Source organism: Aptenodytes patagonicus, chromosome 6 (assembly GCF_965638725.1).
Source record: "Aptenodytes patagonicus chromosome 6, bAptPat1.pri.cur, whole genome shotgun sequence".
NCBI classification, from domain to species: Eukaryota; Metazoa; Chordata; class Aves; order Sphenisciformes; family Spheniscidae; genus Aptenodytes; species Aptenodytes patagonicus.
Window position 1 is genome coordinate 4,291,854 of NC_134954.1, and position 25,482 is coordinate 4,317,335.

The 25,482-nt window shown below is 43.9% G+C and overlaps 1 protein-coding gene across 1 annotated transcript in view; it reads right to left on the reverse strand.

Annotated features, from left to right (window-relative positions):
* Positions 1–25,482, reverse strand: part of DOCK10 (dedicator of cytokinesis 10) — a 141,868-nt gene that overhangs the window by 97,674 nt on the left and 18,712 nt on the right. Inside the window, exons 2-3 of the mRNA XM_076340893.1 lie at positions 8,721–8,840; positions 622–711 (exon numbers count right to left, since the gene is read on the reverse strand). Of these exons, the coding sequence (XP_076197008.1) occupies positions 622–711; positions 8,721–8,840 (210 nt within the window). The remainder of the gene's footprint in view (positions 1–621; positions 712–8,720; positions 8,841–25,482) is intronic.

Consider the following 25,482-nt stretch of genomic DNA (forward strand, 5'->3'; position numbering starts at 1 on the left):
GAAACAATACAACTATAGTCTTTTTTAAAGGTAGAGCAATTAATCACTCCTGGTGGGGCTCTAACTGCCATGGAAGAACTTAGCTCGACTTTCTGACTATGAAGGCAGAACAGACTCTAAATACTGACAAGAAATATAAACCCATACACATGCTTCACAGTGCAACTACTCCTATATAGCTATAACATACACTTCCAAACAAGATACATACCTTGTAATATCTCTAACAGTCTAAACCAGTGTCAAATAGTTATCTTTTTTGGAAAGATATCAATATTTTCACAGTGCAAAGCGCATTCAGATCACCAATGATTAGCACTCATGTAAAAATACCAACATCGATATCAGTGGCCTAGTAGTGACAGGGAATGCAGCTGGAAGACAGCAGAATGAGAGGCTGATTCAGTGCATTTGCAATTTTTCTAGATACAGACACCTCAGAACAGGCACCTGCAGATATGCCGTTAACCCTCCCCTTCCTTCTGGCCTCCAAAATTCAAACCTGATTCAAATCACCTAAACAATATTAAAAGAAAAAAGATGTTAATTATAATCATAGCAAGCCTCCCCCAAACCCTTGGTTTTATTGAAAACTGAAGGATACACACACTAGATATTTACCTCTTTAACAAATAAATTTTCTGCTTTCTGTTCTGCGTCTTCAGGTACAGAAGGATACAGCGTCCTGATTTCCAGAGAAATTGTGTCTGTCTGACAATAAACAACAACAAAAAAAAGGCAAATTAGAGTGACAGAAGAGCAGTTTTGTCTCATGAAGAGGTTAAGAACCTTATTATTATGGCTTGCATTCTTCAATTTGTCACGCAGCCAATACACATGCACACCAACGACTACAACCCAGCTCCTGCCCACACACGCTATTCAATACTATCAGCTAAAGCATTAATTACAGGCAAGAGCAGTGTTTGAATAGATTTCTGGGAACACAGTTGTTCCAAGCAAACTTGCTTCAGCCTCTGAGGTTTCTGATGAAAAAAAAAGTCATCGAGCTTTCCTGACATCCTCTCCCAGAAACACGCGCCAAATCCAACAGCGTTCCTTGCTTCCTCCTCTTCCCTTCTGCACCTCACGCTTTTCAGCAAGGAATGCGGAAACAGAACTCAAAGCTTCGACCCTCTTGGAAGGAGAAGAGAGGAGCAGACAGCCCTCCCGATAAGTCGCAAAAGGACTGCCATAGGACAGCTCGATGGTCGGAAAGCAAGTGGAACCAGGCAACAGCTTCTCGGTGGGGCATTTCCATCCGCGGGTGCAGACAGCAGAGCAGGATTGACGTGGGGCTCCCGACGCTTCCTGCAACCTCCTTTCAGACTCAACGGACGCTGCACAAATTAAGCCATTTTTTTGAAAGCGGCTCCTGACTGACCTGGCTTGTCAGGCCCCACAGCAGGAAACCACACAGAGAAGTGGATCTCCAGAAGGTCTCCACAAGGAGCCAAGCTTCCCTTAGCTCCCACCAGGCCAAGGAGAGGCCAAGGCCACCAGCAGTGCTCCTCTGCGTGACCCGGAGCCTCCACGCCGAGGCCAGGCAAGGCGGCCACTTTGCAAAAGTCACACGAGAGGAAGCTTTGGGGTATTTTGAATTAATCCACAGATCTGGCCCACTCATTTTCTCTGCCATAAGAGCGGAAAACAAACAAAACCAAACCCCAGCAGACCAGATTATGCTCTCAGTTGCAATGCAGTACCACTCAAGGCAACGAAAGACTGAAGCCAAGACGAATCTGATCTCCCAAGCTCATTTTCTCTTCCATGACAGAAAGGCACATGCTTTCTGGAGGAAGGCCCATGGCATAAGACTGGTTTAGTATGAAGAACCACTACTTACTAATACCATGAAGCAGCCTGCAGCATCTACTGTGCCCCTGGAGGATCTCCTCCCAACCCCCAGTCTCAGACTAAAAAGCCATTTTTTTTTCCTCTACAAATTGAAGCACCCAGACTCTAAGTGACAATTGCCTGGATATTATTAACTGCATTTTTCCATACAGCTTACACAGACCACACCGATTCCCCCCCATCACTTTCCATATGAGTAATTATGAAAGAAAGGCATGTATCACTCAGGCAGATGCAAATGTCATGGGATTCCCCAAACTTTTTCTGTTTCATCGGGATAGCTCAGGATACAACGTGATTAAAACACTTTGCCTCCCACAAATAACGATGGCACCTCGTAGATACCACAAAGTGAAAAAAACCCCTGTTCTGAAAAACTAAGCGCCGTTTCCTAAATGCGGGTTCCTGGACTCTACCCAGCTGTATTACCAAAGCCTGCGTGCAGCGGAGACTCACACGATCATTTAGTCTATGAGTAAAAGAGACAGCAGACGGAGAAGAATGAATTTTCAGGCCACGTTTAGTAATAGCGAAGATGTCTGAATCCTTGGTTGCTTAGGGACTTCCCAGCAGTACCCACAGCCTCTGGAACGTGCTTCGTTACTTTTGCTTCACGCATACGTGACATTTTAAGTCCCTTTTTTTAAGCGGTCCCGAGAAGACTCAATCCTCGAGCACAGCTGAAAACCCACGGGTGCCCCTGAAGTCCATCATGTGGAATGGCAGTCACAAAGCACGCACACCGTCCTTCCATGATATCACCACTGCTGAAGATCAGCTGCTGTTCCCAGACTAAGGCAGAGTGGGAGGCCACAAGAGAAGAGACGTGCGATGCACTCCGTACCTCGCACTGACCCTGTCGGGACGGTGACTAAACTGCAGAGAGACTAACCACCTCTTCTGCCTGCCCATTACAAAACTTATCTGCCCCATGTATTACACAGAAGATAGTTTCCAGGATATTTTTTTTTTTTTTTTTAGTTAAGACATAAAGTCAGTCAAATTTTTTACCTAATACAACGCTCCTTGTCAACTGATACCAACACACTGACCGAGACAGCTAACATTTGTCTTAATGGGGTTATTGTGCCTCCCCTTCCCTCACCCAGCTTGTTAAAAAGACCATAGCTGAACAAGACATGTAACTCAAGCTCACTGTTTCGCCTCTGGTACGCTCCCCCACTTTCCTTCTCAACAAGACTGCACTTGAAAGAAAGAAACACAGCCGTGCAAAACAAATCGGGTAACATTGGGCTTGTTGCATTTGCAGACTTTGCCAAAGAATATCACAGGTTTATTTACACAGAATTGGGACATGAAAAATCTTGCATACTGTTATATTTAAACTTGTTTTACAAACTATAAAGCACTTCCCTTCTGAGAATTAGTTATGTTCAACCACTTAGCTGCAAAAGCCTTGCCACAAAAACACTTCCTGTTCATAGTCGATTACTTCCAAAGTTAAATGCTCTTAAAGGCTGAGCGGGCATAGCATGTATTCACCAAAACCTTTTTACTTCAGAAAACAACTAAATGGCAACAGACTAAGTGCTTCTGAAAGGGTCGTCAAAAAAAAAAAAAGGATTTTATTTACAGAATTCAGCATTTACAAATGTGTTTTGAATGCAGCCTCATTTTCTAACGTTTAGGCAATCATAGCAATTGTCTGTTCCAATCAGACGCCAGCTATCTTCTCATCTGTGCCTGCAAACTGAGACAATCAAATAACGCAGGTATCAGCCTAAAACATGAAATTCCATAATTCTTCTGCATTATTTTTTTAGTCTAGCTTATATAAACATCCCATACCCAACAATGATTTTTGGGATTCAGCCAGGCGGTCTCATCTGCATAAACTGTTGGCCCCAGGTGTTGGATTAGTTATAAGGTGCAATTTAATTAAGCGCCCTCTCTTGCTACATCCACTTTCTACAGTGAAAGCCACAAGTTAATATTGCTCCTCATCAACGACTGATTAGGAATAATGTTTTCAGACTGTGTCTACTTCCCACTGACACGGTGAGTTTAGTATTTGAAAATGGAGTTCAAACTCCATTAGCCATCTCAAACATTTTCACTCTGAATCTGTTCTAATAGCTTTTAGTCTGAAAGCATGTTACCAGTGGTTAAATCTTTAGACGGATGCATCAAAAATGATTATATTTACGTCCTGAAAAGGCAGCCCTTCTAAGAGAGCTAACCGCACACGGGCACAAATGTTCCTGTATGTTAATGGTTGGATTCAATCTCTCTAAAAAAAAGCTGCTCAGCCCCATTTTCATCCAAGTAAACAGATTTACTTAACATTACCAAAAACTGCAAAGAGTTAGTCCATCAAATTAAAAAGCAGGATAAGATGCAACTTTGCTGTACAAATACCACCGTGCAAGTGCTGTCGCTATACGGGGCTCCCGACAGGCTGCTGTCTGCTGTCCCAGCACAGAGCTCACCGAGGAGGTATGTGCGCGGGGGCAAAGCGAAAGGAAAGCAAGCGCAGAGCACATTTAAAGGACAGATTCTGCCCCCTCACTCACCGAATCACGTTCGGTGTCAGAGGCTATGCTTTGCCCACACAGTGTCTGCTTTGCTGACTGCATTAGCTCTCTCTGTTTAAATAGCTGGAGTGCGTCCCTCTAAGTCTAGGTACCTCTCGCTTCCCTGCTCCTCCCAGCCGATGCGAACTTGCACGTCAAGGATACCCATATCCCATCAGTCATGAGAATAACGGACTCAGCTTCTGCTCCTCTAAGGATGAGCAGATACTGCCTATCACATGGGAAAGTGGGAGATAGGACAAGTGCTATTGAAAATAACCCCTGATCTCACCACTGTAACTCTTCTGATCTTAGAAATAACAGCCAGGGTTTACGGGGTTATTTCCCAGGAGGCTCTAAGTCCGCGCTTAGGGCTGTCCCTACGGCACACGTGCTCTGTTTCATGTGAAGAGGCAGTGTCGTTGCCTGCTCTTGCCCTCTCCCCTTAAAGATGCATCTGGTTCTGTTGCGAACTTCTGTATCCAAACGAACAACTTTGGTCCCTGCACAACACCTAGATAGCAGAGGTTTCACGATCTGAAAAACGGGGAGATTTTGGCTCTTCCTTGTTCAGAGGTAAAAAAAAAGAACCCTGGAAGCAGTCACACCTGCAGCGATGGCGAGTATCAGCGCTGCACGACTCAGCCCCTCTTCTAAGGCTTCTGCGATACTTGGAGGGCACCTGGGTGGGCTTTCAAAAGCCCAGAAGAGCCAGGAGCACTTGTCAGACTGAACTTCAATAGGGTTTGCATTACACAGGTGAGCTTTGCTGTCTTACGCCTGTCCTAAATTTAGGCAATGAATTATTATTTCTGTTGCAGGTTCAAATCAGACATTCAGCCATATTTATACAATTAGTTTAAGAAAGTCCGAGTTCCACTTTTCAGAGATTTAAAAAGTAGTACGTGGGGAGAGAAGGAGGAACAAATTTTCAGGACGCAGAGAGCTTAACATGCTTTTATACCATACCAAATTGAAGTACCTACTACATACTTTCAGCTACCTTTTTATGACAATTAACTTATTTTTATCAACATATCGTTAACTTATATTTAGTTACTAAACCTCCACACAAGCAAAGGTATTAGCAAAGGGGTGCTGAGCCTGTTGCCACTAAGGGAGGGCACCAATGATTCTACGCAAGACTTGAGATCCTGGAGAGATTTGAAAAGAGACTGCTGGGGGTTCAGTGGATTTCCTAAGGATGGTGACATGAAGAAAGGACGAAAAAATACTTATGAAAGGATACAGCAGGCATTTTGCTTGGATACATGAAAGCGCTTAGGAGCACAAGTACAAATGTATGACAACAAATCCATGCAGGACTAAGATGTGCAAGGCTAAAGGTGAGAGGGAGACCAGTCTGAAGGAAGTTGTCACACTTCTTTCACGGCTTCCTTCCCGGTAAACACGTAGGGAGAAAAGTGAGAAACAGGAATGCCAGACAGCAGCGGTTCCAGTTGTCAAGGGAGAGCGTGGCCAGGTCTGGGGAACAGAAGGTGAATGGAGCACGGTAACCCAATGGTGAGGATGCAAACCTACCAGCATCACCACCAAGCACGCATTTTTATGAGCGCAACAGGAAGCCCATCAACTCCCACTTACTACCACCAAGAAGCACGGTGCAAGCTCGTACTCATGTGACAGGGAGCTCCTGCGAAGCTCTGCAGATCCCTCCTCCACGCAGTTGCTGTATTGCTGCAGAAGTTTCCACTGGCCGTTATTTCACAGCACAGCAACAGAAGGGTAATTTGTTCACGGGATCCAGGAGCAGGTGAAAGATGAAGCTGAGCTGACATGCTTTTTCTCAAAGGGAAATTGGACTTTGGGCAGGCAGGAGGAAAGTTAGCAAGCAAGGCATTGCTAAGAAAACAAGTGGAACTGATGTGAATCAATGATTTTTATTTTTATTTTTAAAGGATTATTGAGCACAGTTACAAAAGAGTGAAGCATCTTTTCCCCGGCTGGAGTAAGACCAGAGAATGCATCTTTGTAATGCATACACCTTGTATTCTGCTGTTGAAATGCGGGGAAATGGAGGAATACAGTCTATCAGGTTCAGATTGATACCAAGAATTCTTTGCTGTTCCACAGACTTCTCGTAAGATGTTGGAAATGACCAACAAGTGTCTTGTGAGAATAACTGCACTCTCTTTGAATGCAGTTCAAGAGAAAGCAATTCTGAGACGAAACAAAAGACCAGACAGTGCAGCAGCTATGATGATAATTGACCCATATCTGATGCATGCGGTGAACACTACAGATCCAGAAATGGGAAATCATTATTAAAAGCAGAATTTTCTCTTATGCTCACCACCTCAGCTAATTCTTTTGGTGAGGTTTCACTCTGAAGCGGCTTTTGCCCCTAAGATGTGCTAACACACAGGCCCAAACTGGGGCTGCGTCAACACCGAGCCACAAAGTCTGAAGCAGCTGTAATCATTAGGAGGTTAAACAGCAACGTCCACCATTTCCTGGGGCATTATCACATTAAATAACGCTCAGAGCCAGCCTGAGCACCTCCTAATCCAGTCAGATGTGGATCTCTTTCTACTCAGATGGCTGACCCAGACTTTTGTGCACAGGTGATATTTCAGCAGGAAGGAGCAGGGCTATAAATAGACGCTCTGCAGCTGAAAAGCCTATCTGCTAGGAAAGCTCCGCAGTCCTGTCTGGTGGCACAGGCTCTTGTTACTGCAGCTGACTTCAACAGAAGATAACAAAGAAAAGAGGCAGGTTTATTGTGAGGATATGGACCCCACCTACCACCGCCTCTGCTCTTCTGGGAGTACAGGCCACCGCTAGTATGCAAGTACCTCTCTCATCCGTCTTAATCTTTTTTTCGTCTTCTTTTTTTATTTAAATAGATTATGCAGAATAGTTGCAAAGCGTTAACACAGAAGAAACAAAATAGAAGTAGCGACTAAAAGCCAGGCGGCAACTGCTCAAAATGAAATGAAAATAAGGATATGAAAATATGGCTTGACAGGCAGAGGTCTTCAGCAGTAGGACATGATTCTTCTTTCACTGAGAGGGTTTGCTCCACTGACTTGAACTCAGTTACTCTAAATCAAGGGGCCTTGTGACAGCACACAGTATGTCTAGTCAGCTTTACAATGCTAAATTTCAATTTCATAAATTCACAAATGTGCAAAACGAGTAAAGGAATTAACGGTGATGAGGAAATCTATTCTGTTTAGTTTTCTCTCAATCCCATGAGCGCAGTAACTCAGTTAATGCCACCAAGGAAATAGAGCCATTTAGTAAAACAAAGCAGTCGATTAGATTAAGCCGGTCCCACAGGACAGCAGCAGTGCCATGAGCTGATGGGAAGGGCCCTCACACAGCAGTTACAACTGGTAACAAATTGAAATGTATTTCCATTAGAGAATGCCTATTCATCAAAATCTAAACCTTTCACAGAGATCGGTTGATTTTGAAGAAGTTGCTCTAAGATGCAGGCAATCTGGCAGCTTACTTGCCTGGCGGCACGCTTCCCCAGCCGCCCGACAGGCAGCCCCTGCCCTCCCGAGCTGCCCCATCCCTGCCGCGGTGAGGGCTGCCCTGGACTTCCAGGTTCCCAATTTCTTTGCAGCTTGCCAGGACAGGCAATGGGGAACCCGGGATGAGGTCAGGCAGCTCCACGGCTGCGGGCTGCGGTATCCACTGCCTGTCAGCATCCCACCAGGGGAGCCTGCCCCAGCACCGGGGACTCTGCGCACCCCATCACTCGGGATGCCAGACCCCAAACCCCACTGAAGAAGAACTTAAGACAACCCCCAAACCAAACAAAAATCAAGTCCGTCTGGATTTATCTTTCTCGTGCAATCTAATGTCAGCAACGGCACAGCCACCGTCTAAAAAGTCTGACTTGGAGCAGAAGGCCAGGATTCATGGGCTGTCTGATTCTAGTGGCCAAATACATTAACCAGAATAGGATCAGAAAGACTGGATATAAGTTACGAAGTGTCATTAAATTAAGATTATAACAGCAGGGAGAGATTCTAGCACTGGCCAAACTACCACTGTGCTGAGCAAACAGACAAGTATACGTTATGGAATAACATGTTTTCCGAGTTCCTGAAATGTATTTGGGAACAACCAGGGCTTCGAGCTTTATCTAATCCTGAACAGTAAATTCACACAGATACAAACATCAGAGGAAAAAACAGAGTGAATTTGGTGGGAGGCAAGTAAGGCATTGCGCATAAATTAAGAAAATCTTACGAGAGCCCTCGGGCAACTTCTGGCTCTCCCTCTAGCAATGAAGATTAAATAAATAAATGAACAGACAAACCTAAGAATAACACATATTTGCCTTGTACTTACTGAAAAGTCATCGTCGGGGAATAATATCAGATCCTTAAACTGGTTATCCCCAATATTTTTTTCAATCTCTGTGATAACAGCTTCATAATCCAAAGGCTCCAAGAGTTTGGGTTTTTCCTGCTGTGGAAATAAAGAAAAGATCAGGTAATCTCTCTACACTCAGATTTGCCCTCCTCCCCCTTCATAAACTGAGATCTGCTGCATTTTTCCTTTTTTACACCAAAGTATGAATAAATCCTTCCCCCCCCCCCATTCTTCCCAGCTTGTTGCAGCTGAGCTCATGCGAGAACAGTGGAAGTGAAGAAGTTGGGCCAGTTGTAACAGTCGCTCTCCATCTGATAACGCAAAAGCAATCTGTCAGCTCGTTACAGAGACCAAACCCACCACATTAACTTACCTGTCATTCTGATCTTTAAGGTCCCTTCCAACCCAAACCATTCTATGATTCTCGGGAACACTCTCTCTTTCTCCGTAAAAACACGTAGGCCAATAGACAGAGGGACACAATTTGAACTGAACATAGATATGACTTGGAGCTAGTATGTTTTAGAGTAAGTAACCTACTAATTTCTTCACTGTCCTACACAGTCCCACCTCTTGAACTGCTGGTAGCTTGTGAGTGCCACCACATTGTTTTACTTGGTAATAATCCAAGGTTATTCTCCTGGAATAAACTATCTGGCACCCATCCCCACGGTTTCTCTTGTCAGAAACGGGATTAGTATCATCGTAATAGTACTATTATTGCCCGAAACAGCAGTAAAGTAAGAAACCACCACAGGAACAGCTAAATGAAAGTGAAGTCATGCTGTCTCAAAATACACCCAAAAATAGAAAAAGAGAAGCCCATCTGACATGCTAGAATACATTAAAGAAATGAAGAGTCACGTATTGGAGTGACAACATTTGCTTAATTCAAGGACTTAAGCATCAGAAAGAGTAAATGAGAAAGGGCAAGAGGACTGCTAGAAGGGATGGAAAAGCAGGTCATGAGAGAGAAAAAGGACACTAGTGGAAAGCAAATGCAGAAACACTTCTGCAGAACACTTTTCAGTCTGATGCAATGGTGGACATTAACTAAGTTGTATTTTACCCACTGTTCTTTCACTTTGCTACCCAGAATAGTATAAAGTTTCCCTCTCTCTCTCTTCCCTACACCAAAACCATGGTGTATTGGAAAAGAAAGCTTTCACATCTCCATAGAACAAATTGCTCCAATGGACAATCTCATGATTCTCCATCATATTTGATTACGTAGATATCGTTCACATATGGTCCATTATACATATAATGGTCCAAGTATACAAGTCTCTTCCCCTTTTGACTTCGTTCTAGAAAGTTCCTGCTTTTTCAGTAATTAGTCATCTCACAATTTCTCCCCAGCCCTTGTGAACACTGTTTCCCTTCTATATTAAGTTCACGACTCCCCTTGGTGTCAAATGCATACATGAGAAGTTTAATTAAGTATCAGTAAGACAGCCACACAAAATAGATTAAAACACTGGGATACACATGTTCCTAGAAAGTTATTCAATTGCTGAACAGCTTACGATAGAATCACAGAGTAACTCAGGACCTCCGCAGATCATCTACTCCAACCCCCTGCTCAGCAGGGCAAGTTGGATCAGGCTGCTTGGGAACTTGTCCAGATGAGTCTTGAAAACCTCCAAGGATGGAGGTGCAATTTAAAAAGTTGGAGCCGTTCCTTCAACAGTTCAGTCTATTAACTCTCTTCTCAGTCTATTAACTTAGTCCCATTTGCCAGCTTAAGAGTTAATAAACTTCTAAAAATCATTAGTATCTAGCATTCACAGGCCAAAAGCACTATCTACTGATACTGAGACATTAAAGACTTGTAAAAGATAGACAAGATCAACACATAACAGTAATAAATACAGCTTTTTTGAAAGCTCTTTCCCAAGGAAACTGGTTCATGAATGTTGCTGTGGAATACGAGGGAGAGGGAGGAAAGAGAAGCAATACTTGACCTACCTAAATATGGTGTATCTGTAACTACCAACTCCCAGGAAACCACTAAAAGATCTGTCTGTATGAATAAAACAAAAAGGGATTCTGACACACAGATACTGTGCTAGATTCCTTCCTAGATGAATCTGGAGACATACATGGACAGTTGTCTGCCTTGCCTTAGAGTTATGAAAGGGAAATTGAATTAGAAATAAAACTTGGGATTGTTTAACAGAAAAAAGAAACTTATCTAGAGGAAGGCCGCTGTAAAACACAAAAGGCCCAAATGGGAAGAAACAGCTTTAAAGTTTAATTTCGATTCTGTGACAGGACCACATACCAGCGTGTGATGTTCAGGCAAGACGAGGCACCCTACCAGGACACATGAGACTTTATATTAACCCAGCCATGTTCCCTTAGACCGTCCCAAGCCGGTACTTGGCCCTGGCCAGTACCAGCTGACACATTAACGTCTAGTCCTGCTCAAGAAACGCTCGGGTTGAGTAGCAGCCGTATTCTTTAGTGAGGTTTCAGTCTGCCGTTTACTGACAGCAGTTCCCCGCAGGAAGGCGATGGGCTCATCCAACCATCTCACCATGCACAGCTCGCTCTCGTTTCCTTTCAAGTTCTGTTGAGTCACCGCAGTATCCTTTAGCCACGAGTTTGACTCTCCTTCATTAAACCTACCATTGTATCTATTTATTAAATATTCCCATATAGACATAAGCTTCAAGGAGTTCAAACACGAAAACACCAGTGCACACTGCGTGTACCATCTCTGCTATACCACTCATTTTGGGAACGATGCCCAGGTCTGAACAACGTTCGCTCAGACCAAGTTTAGCAGAAAGCAAACTTGTAGTAGCGTAACTGTTACCTTCAGTAGGAAACCTTATAGCAACCACTTAAAAGAAAAGTCAAAGTGAAAAAAATACATGCACTGACATTTATGAGGTACAAGTGTTTCATGTAGGCTTTTTTCCTGTGTAGCGGTTTCACTAAAACATGTACGTTTTCTGCAGAAAGTTTGTGACATTGACTACACTGAGAACTCTCCCTTCCTAGAGCAGATGCTGTTAGGCTAATGGTTTTGCAACAACCTCAACTTTTAATAAGTCAGACATGCCGGTGAAACTACAAATGTCCACTCTTCAAAACCAGAGCTGTGTCAATACAGTATTAATCTAGGTCAGATGCTCCTTGGAAACGTCATGAATGTTAGCTTTCAAAATCTCTTAAAAAACCATAAAGTAAGCAAATGACATAAGTAGCCACCTTCCTACTGAAGTCAGAGACTAAGAAAGAGCTGGGGAATCCCACAGATCTTGGGACTTCTCTTGAAATATGGGGGAATCCCATATAAACGCACGGCATCTGCACACGGCCAACGTAAACTACAAAAAAACTACCCTTTTTGCTGGGGCTGGCAGGATGAAGAGGTATTCCTTCTTCCCCCTGGAAATCCCTGCGAGGTTGGGGTGGGCATAGCTACATCTCCTTCAAAATTAACGTCACACAGATGTTCACCTGCAGGTGGAAGCAGGGTAAGCTATGTCACATCGGCCTCTCTTTTCTTTTCAGAAACCGGCAGCGCTCAGAAAGCCACTCCTGAAAGCTGTCTGAAACACTCCAGGGGAAAACTTCTCCTTGACAGCTGCAAGGTCATTTACGTGAGACAAGAATGCAACTCGAGAAAACCCCAAAGCAGAGGAACACGGCGAGCGTATGAGCATCACTGTTCCCACAGCACTAATTCTCTTGCTCCAAGTGCTGCAAAGCGCATGATCTGATGGAAACATTTTGACAGATGTTAACAGAGAAGTCTTACGAGAAAGTTCACGCATCCGAAATGCAACTAAAGGTAAGCAGATGTGACATTATCAAAATTACTGCAAAAGTTTTCAGTGAAGCACTTCAATATTTATGGTGGTGCTTTTCTATTGATGCAATGACAAATGCCATTCTCCCTTCTATGGCCTTCCAGCAAAATCCTGTATAAAATGCAATACCGTATTATGCCAAGTCCCATCAATCAGAGACGCAAGTAATAGCCCATCCTCGTCCATACACCGACTGCAGAGATAATCTAGTCCATTCCCTGCCAACATCAAGCACGACAGCATAATAAACACGATGCCTCTCGTTATCAATTCTGCATGTTCTTACAAACCTTACGACTGCGCAATGTGGACACCGACTCCATCCTTTGTAGAGCCAGTACTTTGGATGTGGCAAAGCTTAGCACTGCGATGCTTAGTATTGCATTTGCGATGGGAAGCGGCAGCTGGTTGAGTTAGCAGTTTATCTCCAGAAGGTGTGGAAGGGCTGCTCAGTTTTCTCGTCACAGGCAGACAGAAGCAGCGATGTTGGGATTAGCGAATTTCTCCCCGCGAGCGCTAGCAGAGATTTGTAAATGAGTAGGGCTGATTTAAAGCTAATTTAATAACCATAGCGCTGCCTCTTCTCAATTTAACTTGTCTGTTCTTTCTGGAAACAGACCAACCTAGCAATCTGTGCCAAGATCGAATTATGCTGGCTTGGATTTTTATAATGCTTTTTATATTCTCTATCTCAAGTGAGTAATGAATTACATTTAGTTGTACTGAAACGGTTATGAATACACCCAGTAAAAAGGCACTCTCCGACTCCTCACCTGCTACAACAATCACAGCAGTACCATTTATTTCACACCCTGACAGTGTTGTGGAGCGTACTTCTGTACGTTGTTGAGCCAACTTTTCCGAACTCTTTTTGAATAGTGAAGAGATCTTTAATGAGCGCCGGAGCCAACACTGCAGAGGGATAATCACTACTTAATTTCACACGGGTGAAACAGCCCAGATTCCACCAGTGACGTACAGCTTGATCGCCATCATCTTCTGGTCTAGCTACAAAAGCATTATTTTTCCCAGTAATAATGACCAAATATATCCACATAAATGATTTTACAGAAACAGATATGGTACCTGGCTTGCCTCCAGCGGCACAGACATTGCGCATTGATGCTAGTACCCATCTTCTCTTCATAATTATAGGATAAAATGACTTATATATCATCATCCTGAAGTCATATCTCTGTGAACACTCACTAAAGGAGGAAATGATGTAACTAAGACCAATAGTCTCTGGATAGTCATCCCAAGCACTTCCCCATTCTAAAAATAAACTAGACCAAATGCTATGATTTTCTAATGCTTTAATGACGTATTATTCCCAGACACCAAGTCCCGAGTATCTAAAATTTGTTGAATTTAATAGAGATGTTTAAATGAATTTCTTCTCTTCCCCATGCCAGGAAGAAGAAAATTAAAGAAACAGATACACAGAAAGAATTTAAGCTGATGGACTTCAGTTGCCCGGACTAAAAGATCTTCACGACAGAAGGATCCACTGCATGTTCATAAAAAGAGTCAAAAGAATTGCGATGGCCAGATCGGTCAAGATCAAGCAGGGCTCTGATTTTATATTTCATCCAAGCCATGGCTTGTCTAAAATTATAATTCATTCTAGTATACATTTGAAATACCGAAATGGGTAAACTTACAAGAGAAAGGGCAACTTACTGAAACAACAGCATCACCTTCCTCCGTTTTTTTATAGATTTCCCAATGATACTATTAACCAAGTCCAATCCTACTAAAACTCACAACAGCAAATTAAATTAATTTCTGGGATGACATCAATGTGAAGTGCTTCTCACATTTCTTGGTCTTCCTTTCCTTTCCCCAGTTAAACACTGCCTCTGGCATAATACATTAGATTTTTTTTTATGTGGTTAAAATATGTAGTTAATTTTATTCCACCAGGGTGGGCCAATTTAAATTAAATATTTCGTTGCCAAGCCTGTCCAAACTGAAGCTAAAGAACAGTCGGGACTCCATGACTTCTGGAGGAAGTGTAGCGTAAAGGCTGAATTTAACCCTGTCTTCAGACCTGCCGGCGATACAGACTGCCCAGCAGCTCTGAGGCGTGCTAGCCACAGCTGCCTGAATATTCAAGGAGCTGAAGCTGAGGCTAAAAAACCATTCGCTTTTTATGGAGTCACCAAAACTTTTGCTTTTTTGTAGGACCAACGTACATCTCTATTCACCATTAGGCAGTACAGCAGTTGGGTGCCTGGGGTGATTTCCATGGGAAGGGTATCTGCATCGGGCGCACCTTTTTCCCCCACCACCTGAGATGATGGGTGAGCGGCCAGACGACCCAAGGCGCTCCTGGCAGCGAGTCCCATGGCAGCATTTGTACCCAGCGAGCAGAGACAGCACAGCCACACGGCGACTATGGTGTCCCCAACACCCGCAAGCAGCTGAGCTGGGAGTGACAGGTCTCATCAATTCGGAATGCTCTCACCCCACAGGCCTGCCCTCTCTCCGCTCCCAACACACTCCACATCGTGTTACGGATTTTCTTTAAGGAAAATCGGTTTTGCATTTCAAGCACAGGGGAGGAAATTCAGGGTCTGCAAAAGGTATTTGGGGAAAGGACAGGGAAGCACAGCCAGAACCAGCAGGAAGATGGTCCCTCCTTTTATTTTAGGTCTCGCCATTTTTACGATTGCTTGGCCTGGTACGCATCTATTTACAGTCAACAAACACTCTGGCCACGTTACAAAGGCTACATTTGGCTCAGTATGTGATCCACAGCCAACAAATTTATTAACATTAGTGGTACAAAGAAAATTTTCTGTGACACCCCCTCCCTTCCACCCTAAAAGACTTGTCAGGTCCAAAATGTTTCATTTGTCATGCCTTTCGGTAAACCTTGGAGAATTGCACTTGGGAAGAATCCAGCCAGCCTTTCAGGGCTGCACAGCACAACTGATACACTCTTTAGTGTCAGCGGTGAAGCCGACATGCCAATAAATTTCACTAAGGGGATTTCCAGTTCCCACAAGATTCTGGTACAGAGAAAATTGCAAAGAATTACAAAAAGATTCAAACCCCCAAATTCCTAGTGATTTAGAAATTAGTTTCCAAAGCACTATAGTACCTATCAGCTTAAGCAGCACGAAAACAGGGAAACCTACGGAAGATCCTGCTGGGAACGAAGCAAGTGAAAAGTCATTTTCTTTCATTAAAGCCTCTTTATTCAAAGAAAATTCTGACTGACACCAATAAGGGATTTGTTTGACTAAATGAGACTTATTCTGTACAAATACAGCCGGGATGGGATGAATCCTTATTACTTACATTGGAAATTACCATTGTTTTGTGGATCAAAGGTCTACTTTGCATATTTTCCAGCTTTAAGTTACTGTAAGAGAATTCAGTGTGTTAAATATTCGAAAAATGGAGACACCTCTCAGCTGGAAGAGCTAATTCAGATTATTTTCATTTGAACTGATGGGCCAGCCGCAGCCATCGGAGACTTCAGTGGCACACAGTCATGTAACTTCCCCAGCAAGCCGACCGACGAGCGACCAGGGTTAGGACTGCTCAAACCACAGAGACCTGTTCTCAGGCAACGGGGAGTGACCTACTCTTTCTATTACCTTTTGTTTCTCAAGTTAGAATTTATCATTGCTTTCGTTATGAATTCTGAAAGCACTAGGCCTCGTAAAACTATCTCGCTCACGGTTAAAACGTGCAAGGACTACTGGTTCAGCAAAGCATCCATGCTCGGGGGAGGGAAGAGATGCTTCATGCTTCGCTCGACTTAGTCGTAAGTGTTTCCTGAATTCTGTTTCTCAGCCGTGATTATACACCTGGCCTTGTAGCCTCGCTGCGGTGCTCTCTGAATCTGGAAGGTATATGCCTGGGCACGTATGCACGTGCATCTTCAATGACCAGCACTCGCCATCGTAGACATTAGATAAAACTACCAACACAGTCTGCAAAATATTCAAGGTAACAAGAAAACAACTTACTCGTCCTCTGTGTTTATGCAGTAGGTGGAAACCCTTTTTAGGAAGGAGATAAACAAATTTCATTTAATCACAAAATTACTAAAATCAGCATTATCATGCCACCGACAAGACGACCTCTAAAGAAACTGCTAAGTTTTAAAATTAAATTTCATGTATTGGCTTTTCAAAATGTCAAAAATGACAGCTTCTAAATAGCGAGTACTTCCGAAGCCCAGACTAAATATTTGCCCATAGGTCACTTCAGGGGAAAAACAAGAAAGTCTTGTGAAATATCTTAAAGGGTGTGTGTGTGTGTGTGTGTAAGTTTAATTTACACAGACCTCTAACCTGGCAACACTCTCCACTTCACTCCCCTTACCTGACCTTAGCCAGAAAAAAAAAAAAAAAAGGGCAGTTATAGCAACAAAAGGTTTTCTTTAAAGCTATCACGCTGAATCTATTCATAAAGAAAGGAAGCAAAAGCCAAAGATGTGATTTACTCATCTTCATACAGACATGTGAACGGACGGGTAGGTGTCGTGGTTTAACCAGGACAGCGGGATGTGCTGGAAGGGGATTGGGAAGAAGGGATGGGAGCTTTGGGGGAGCGGAGAGGACCTGCCGACGCAGAGCTGGAGCGCTCCACCCCACCGCTTGCCTCATTAGCCATTACTTCACCCCAGGGAAGAAGTGGGGAATTGTCCTGCCCTGGGCACCACAAAGGGGATGCTGGAATGAGTCTAGTTCAGCTATTCTGTAAACACTCTTCGCTTCATGTTCGCTTTTTCTAGCATGGTCTCAGATGGGCAGATTCATGGTCGCAAACAGGAACGTTAACAAAACCATCCTGCAACCTGCACGTAGTGGATTTGACCAAAGCTTTTAAGCTTCCAGTACAAAGTTTACGTAAACAGCACTTCTGACTCTGCCTGTGCATACACACACACACATATATATAACTTCACATATATAGAGAGAGTCATTGTAGTCTAAGGAAAATCTACATTAAAAAAAAAAGATACTCCCAATTTTTGCCCTTAAGTGGCACTCAGGTTACCCTCATAGCAAGGGTAGAAACCCAGCTCTGACACGTACAGCATCTATACAGCAATAATAGAACTGGTTATAGCAACAAGATCAGACTAAACCAGTCCCCTCCGTGTGTGCAAACTGGATGAATAAGGGAGATGGAGCGATCTACCCACGGTCATCTGCGTACAGGTTCAGGGGAAGGACAGAAGGGAGCATATGTGCCAGGCGTTCCTAGCTCGCCCGCTCCTCCACCAGGCTCACCTAGCACAAACCTGCTGCTAAATCAGGGGAGTATTTTACATAACGCCATGCACAGCACAGAATTGTCTTTAAAAATGTTTTTATTTACTTTGAAAATAAAGGTTTCTTTTTAGTAGACATTGTTTTTAGAGCACATAGGAGACTTTTTTTAAGGACCGAAGGGAAAACTGTTATGTCTGTTCATTAGATCACGCTCTGATGCTGAAGACTTTGATCACTATTGTAAGTTCGATGATGAAGTTGCAACACAGCGCATAAGCAAACTACATTGCCTGTTTTCACTTAAATACTAAAATTTAGATGTATGAAGTCCTAGACCTGTAGACTGAGCAAACAGCTTTTTTTGAAAGGGGCTCAACCACTTTAGAAGCCCCTGAAGCAAAAACAACTGACAAAAATGTTTGCATTAGCCCTAAATAAACTTTTCAAAAATACCATTTGACTTCTAGAGAGTACTTAGTAATAAGTCACTGTCCCATAGGGCAAATCTCATATATGCTGTTCCGCTTCATTCTACTCAGTGAATATCTCCCTTTTTCTACCTACACTACGGTTACTTATCTCTTCATGAGTTACAGATAGTTTTCATGCTACTGTAAATTATGGTAAGTATTTCCACAGATCTGTAAAAATTAGTATCATCTATACACGGCCATTATAAACTCAGCTCTCACAATGACGTTAAAATTGTAATCGTTTCCTTGACATCAACTACTCTCCCAATCAATTATCTAGCTATCACGTCATTTACACACACAGAACGTAAATGAGAGCAAAATCTGGTCAACCACACTGAGCTCAATCAACAACCTACAATCAATTAAAACTAATCAGATCATAATTAGTCTTACAAAGAACGGAGTTTCCAGCAAATAATACAAGTCCACCCACAGAAAATACAGGTCTAAATGTAGTATATTAAGAAATGCACTCTTTGAATAAGGTCCCCATATACAAAAGCCTTTACAGCTGCAGTGGGAGCTAACACCACTTTGAAATCTGCAGCATCGGAGCTGTGGAGGACTGATGCATGAAGGAGAGATTGGCTCCCGGTTGATAGCAAAAAGTGCCCATAGGCCAACGATTTAACATACTTCAATTACGAAATATCGGGTAGAAAGACACAGGTCACAAGCCACAAAGGTAAAGCCAAGTCTGCCTGCGTTTCCTAAGGGCTAAACAAACTATTGAGAAATACGCTTACAGAATACCATGTCACAGCGACCCCATTTTAATCCATCTTATGTCTGAAAAGAACAGAAATGGGAACGAACGGATTCCCCTGAAAAGCCGAGTTGTGTCCCTGACATTACAGCAGCCAGCCACCTCACGGGAAGTGCCGTGTGAACCACAAGCCCCTGATGAAAAAGGCACGTTACCCATTTCCAATGAAAGGCAACAGGCACACGGTTACAAGCGCTCTAAGTTTTAGGTCAGAGTATGATACATTTTATTGACTGTTAGAAATCACAACAATTTAAAGGTTCTTTGGCACCACTAAACCGAACAGACTCTCGGCTTCTGTTATCTGAGGATACAGGCAAGAACGAACAAATATATTCCTCCTTGTCTGCAGGCAGGCTACTGATTTATTGTTACTATTCGGGCTTTGTTTTATTTCCAGCCGTACTTTCCTGTAAGGCTTCAACCACTTCTGGTGAGCGCTATTCACGTGTAGTCAGAATTTGTACAATAATGACAAAAAACCCTCCTAACCAGGATTTAAGAGGGTAAGTCAGGCAGCAGTGCCTACCTCCTACCAAAGTCTTGTGAACTGCCAGGGTTAGATGCTTTCAGCAGCACCATCAGCATTCGTTCTTGGGACCCAAGACCACGAAAGCTCAAACTCGGTATCTTCGACTGTATGCCAACAGCTCAGGGCAGCAGGAACTACACTGTAAAGTAGCCTTGTCAAAAAGATCCATTTCCATACAAAATATCTATCCAAAACGGCAGCTAGTCACAAGCAAAACCTAAACACTCTACTAGATGAACCGCAGACCATCTTAATCAATGTGTGACCAAGTGTTACAACTGCAAAGTTATTTTCCTTCCTACTTAAAAAAGTTAATGAGAATAATCTTCAGCGTGTTATCACCAATTCTTTGTTACACTGGACATGCAGAATAGCCTCAAAAAAGCCCCCAGCATGCACACGCAAACACAGCTTGTAACTGGATATATGAAACTACAGAAGAAAACCAAACACCTCTCGCCATGAAGAAAAGGATCCATTGTCTCTAAATCATTCTCGGGGAAGCCATTAAATAAATGTTTGACATCTAAAGTAATGTCTCAAGAGAATACACTGAAAACCAGCACTTGCCTAAGGCTTCTCAACAGCGGGCTCTAAGCGTTTTACCTAAAATTGTCTGCAGTTTCAATTTCAGCCAGGAAAGCTTAGGCACAACGCAGTTAACGTGAGCTGCCCGGTGTCACACAGCGGAGTTTCGGGACGCGCAGTCCTGGCCCAAAGCCATCACTGGCGAAGCTGCTGTCTACCTGGCGGGGCAGAACCTCACTCCAGCCTTCCACCAAGGGCTCTGGAGCTTTCTCCATTCGCTTCCTGCACTGCAGGAGGACAGTGGCTTTCTCCTCCTCCTCCTCCTCCTGGCCTCGAGAGGCACAAATCGCCTATAGCAGATCATGAGATCTGAAATAGCACAGAGTAACTTTCCACTCCAGAAGCAGCATTACGGATTTTCATGGAACTACCAAGCACGTGTTACCAGGCGCCAGAGAGGCTATCGCACAATGCCGTTACCAGTACGTGTCTGATCGACAACGTGATGCTATACAACAGTTTCCCTAATGCACTTGAGTTCTGTACACTCCCAAACTCCCCGTGCTTCAGTCTCAGACTTCAGTAATCATTCTCCAATGTTCAGTACCTCATCACACAGACTGACAAGGGACAGTCAATCCTACGTACACACCAAGGAATAAATCCTACTCTCTCCTACGCGTAGTCTGAAGACTGTTTGACCTGTCATTTCTCAGCAATTTCGTAGAAGAGGTGGAAGAAGGGGTGCATACTCACGCAGCTTAATCTGTGAATTTCTCCTTGATTCACTCGCCTAACAGTCCTTCTCCTCCTCCGCAGTTCACTAGGCTCCCTTCTGAATCTCCCGCGAAAGCTCATTGTATCCGTAGGAATTCAAGCAGCAAACAAATCTCTCTTTAAGAATTGTGCTCCTTTAACCTCTTTCCTTCAGCAGCTTCAGCATAACAACTGGAAGCTGCGTATACTGTTCAAGGGGGAAGTACGTCTAAAACTTACATGCTGTATCCACAGTAACTGAACAGAAAGAAGAAGAAAACCAGCAATAACTCATTTCTTCCTGTGAATAATATTCTGCTATTAAGGCGAGAGTGTCTCATTAAACCATAAATATACCCAGCCCCCGCCTCTAATGCAAATCAAAATAGGAAATTGTAGAAAAAACGCTCGCAGCTGAACTTCTATCTTTGACTCAAAACCCATCACATCCTCTCTCCTCACCACCCTCTCTGATTCAAAAGCCCAAATGGCTGCACTCTTACTTCATGCGCACGTACGTCTGCAAGATAAAAAGAGGCATTCAAAGAACAACCACCTCCTACCGAGCCCCTCGGTAGCAGACTTCAATCACAGAGCACGCAGCAACAGGTTCGTGCTGCCAGGGCCCAGACTAATCTCTACTTTTGGACCAAGGTAACAGTTCCCCTTTCAAAGTGGCATGAAACATCAGTAAGAGGAAGCACCCTGCAAACTCCGAAATCTGCAGACAGTTATAAAAAGGGAGAAATAGGGAAATTTATATGCTAATATCCAAAATGATTTTTTGGCTTGTAAAAACCTGGTTTTGGAAGTGCTTGTCACCTGCCAACTAAGAAAAAATCCCTGCTTGCTTCAAACCCTGCTCCCACCTCAGGCGAGAGTAAAGCTGCCAGACAGAGCCAGTTCCCCAGGTGCCCCATGCAGGGGCACTCACGGCAGCTCCCCCGCCCCGCTACCCCACGCGGGGGCAATCATGGCAGCTCCCCCACCCCGCTACCCCACGCGGGGGCACTCACGGCAGCTCCCCCGCCCCGCTACCCCACGCGGGGGCAATCATGGCAGCTCCCCCGCCCCGCTACCCCATGCGGGGGCACTCACAGCAGCTCCCCCACCCCGCTACCCCACGCGGGGGCAATCACGGCAGCTCCCCCGCCCCGCTACCCCACGCGGGGGCAATCACGGCAGCTACCCCACGCGGGGGCAATCACGGCAGCTCCCCCGCCCCGCTACCCCACGCGGGGGCAATCACGGCAGCTCCCCCGCCCCGCTACCCCACGCGGGGGCAATCACGGCAGCTACCCCACGCGGGGGCAATCACGGCAGCTACCCCACGCGGGGGCAATCACGGCAGCTCCCCCGCCCCGCTACCCCACGCGGGGGCAATCACGGCAGCTCCCCCGCCCCGCTACCCCACGCGGGGGCAATCACGGCAGCTACCCCACGCGGGGGCAATCACGGCAGCTCCCCCGCCCCGCCACCCCACGCGGGGGCAATCACGGCAGCACCCTGACAGGGTAGGAGCCTCCCCCAGTCCACGGCGGTGCCTCAGAACCGCAGAGGCAACGGGAGCAGTGACACGAGCAGTCGAACTATTCTTAATTAAGGTAAGGAGACTCGCCCAATGCTCAGCTGTCTGAAGGCTGGCAGGGCACAAAGGTCTTTTAAAACTGAACAAACCCCCCTCAGTGCCCACACATGTGCACACACACACACAGCCCCTTTTCTTCTCCTTTGGTCCAGCTGAGGATTCATCCTGCTGTAGCAGCAAAGCTCCATTCCCTTGTGCACATAGTCTTTATGTGGTGTGCATTAGGTTTTTTATTTTTACTTAATATCAGTGTGCCTAACTAAGACAAATCGATAGTTTTTCTGCTTTTTCATTCTGGCTTTTTTTGCAAATTGGACCATAAGCATCTTTTTCACAACCTGTTTCAATTAAGTACTCTGTCAGAGATCTGCAACTTTACCCCGAGCGCCATTTTTTTTTCCTTTTTCTTTCCAGCAAATAATTCTGAGTTCTATGAACTCTTTCAGGCATTTTTCAGCGTTAGTAACATTTGATCCAAAGCAACAAACCTCTGCAGAATTTCCACATGATTGTTCCACATGCCGGATTTCCGTGCCAGGAGAGCAGTCACACCGAGCCCAGCGTGTCTGACCTGAGCTCTACAAAACAACGCATCGGTCTGATTAGTTTGCTTTTGTCTTCCACAGTTAAAACGCGGTGCAACTTCATGAATTAAAACCCCATCTCATTATTATCTTCGTCATTTAGCTTTGCCTTTAAGATCACCTCCTTTAAACTGAGTGTTACCAGCCTGCTGTGTGACTGCTTAAGACAGATTTCACTGTACTCCTACTTAGAGGTGAAAAGCATCTGTGCCAGGCACTAGAAAACAGAAAAGACAACAGAAACCCTTTGCCAAGGTATGCAGACATTTCAAGTGGCTACCAATATAGCACCGCAACATTAACCAAGTTGGAATCACCCTTGTTTCCTCTCAAACCACCACGCCGAGTCCCAAGTGCCTCTCACATAACATAGTGAACCCAGCTGCCAAGACAAGAGGTCCTTGCCAGAGGTTAAATTTAATGCTGGATCCATCAGCTCTGCTGGCTTGACTGTAAGCAGGTATCAATTCCTCTCAGAGGCTCCTTCGCCTATCAACTCCTTGCTGTAACCGTCCCACAGAACGAGCTCAGCTCCATCTCTCCGTGCCTCGGGAAGGCTCTCTCCCAGCCTCCTGCCCCAGCAGCACTGAGGAGCCCTTCCAGGGCGCCCTTTCCACCGAGATACGGGTCACCACCGCTTCCTGAAACTTTGATGAACTTGTGTTACTCCCAAATAACACAAAAGATGAATTTAGGTTCAAGTTTCCAGCTGGTCCTTATCCAATTTACTCCACGAAGTATCTTTTGTCCAAGGGATTTTTATTCCTAATATTATTAAACCTCATTTATTTCCATATCCCTGGCAGCCAGTTTTTCAGACTCTATGCTACAGGCACTGAGCATTATATTTCCTCAACGCCAAAGCATTAAAAGGTTGAAGCAACGAAATAACAAATAAGCTAGAGCATTCACACAGAGATATAAACAGAACTAATGGTAAACAACCGCAGATAAAGATTCCACTTTCTTAGATCTGTTCTGAATGCAAATCCCTCTACACTTGTAACGGGGAATAACATCACCACTCAAATGTCTAATAATGCTTTGTGCTGTAGCAGAAGTACAAAGCAAACTTCATTAGCATCAGCGTGACTGTAAAAGATTTCCTAATTTTTCCTCAAAGACTTCTCTATCTCTTCGATTAAAGGTATCAGGTACTTTAAGATGATCATAAAATTGGTTATGTTGATATGAATAAAGCTCCTGCGCTGCTTTTAGAATCATAGAATCATAGAATCATTGAGGTTGGAAAAGACCTCTAAGATCATCGAGTCCAACCAGAGAGAGGAGCCTGTCAGGAGTGGGACAGAACTATTATGTATAAGGTGAGAAGTATTATCCCTACCTCAGGTTATCCCAAGAAAAGAGGTATTTTGTCACAGGAAATCCACAAGCCTTGGTTTATGTTTGTGAACTGCCGTATCTGATTCATATAGTCAAAATAAGGATGTTGAAGCACTTCAAAAAATGATAAAATATGTAAGGCAGTTAATTCAGTGTTTGATTGCCCTCTGCTCTGCCGTCTTTGCTGAACATTTTCATCTGTTCCCAGCGTTTTGAAGAAACTTATTAATATCTAGATAGGAAAAATAATAACATTTGATATCTCTACTCCTGTTAAGGAATAGCTATGCATTCCCCTTGCTTCAGAGCCACTAGCGTTCAGTTTTCTGATAGGGGTCACGAGTTCTTTAATAACTTTTTTATTCTCTTTTCCTACATTTCTTCTAGAGCTTCTGTCCAACTTAATTTATTTCTCTCTTAAATCTATTGACTGTCATGCTTCATTGACTTCAGTTTGAATTTATGTTATACAGCAATATGTAAAAACATACTGCTGGACATAACTAATCTACTGCTACAGTATGTTGTGCAATCATTGGAAAATGACTTTCACTAGCGCTTTGCTAGCAGCCATAAAAAGATACAAAAATTCCATCCCTAAAATGTGTATCTTCAACTAACATAAAAGACACTCCAAAACAGGCTAAATATTTGAGTTGTTGTGTAGCAAATACTGAATTCACCATACTGTCCTTCTAAAATAATATAATGCACCATCTCCCACCAAGAAGGATCAAGAAGTGAAGCTTCAGTTAGCCACACTGGCATTTTTTTTTTCCAAATTTAAAGCGGGGCGGGGGGGAATTATACGCAAGGATCGAATTCATAGCAAGTTTCAGGGAATGAATGCTTCTTTCAGCTCAGGACTTCCGTCCAGGAGCAATGCTGACATGTACAAACAGAGTGTAAGTCAAAAACATAGTCTTGACTTATGCCCATGTATATATAAATAATTGGACATCCATAGTCATTGCGCACCAAATCCTGACTCAGGCCTTTTGTTTAACAGGTTTGAGAGAGATAGTTTAATTAAAAAGTAAGAAAACTCCTTTTGCTGGAACAAGCTGCATCAACTGCATATTATGCCTATTCTGAAATTA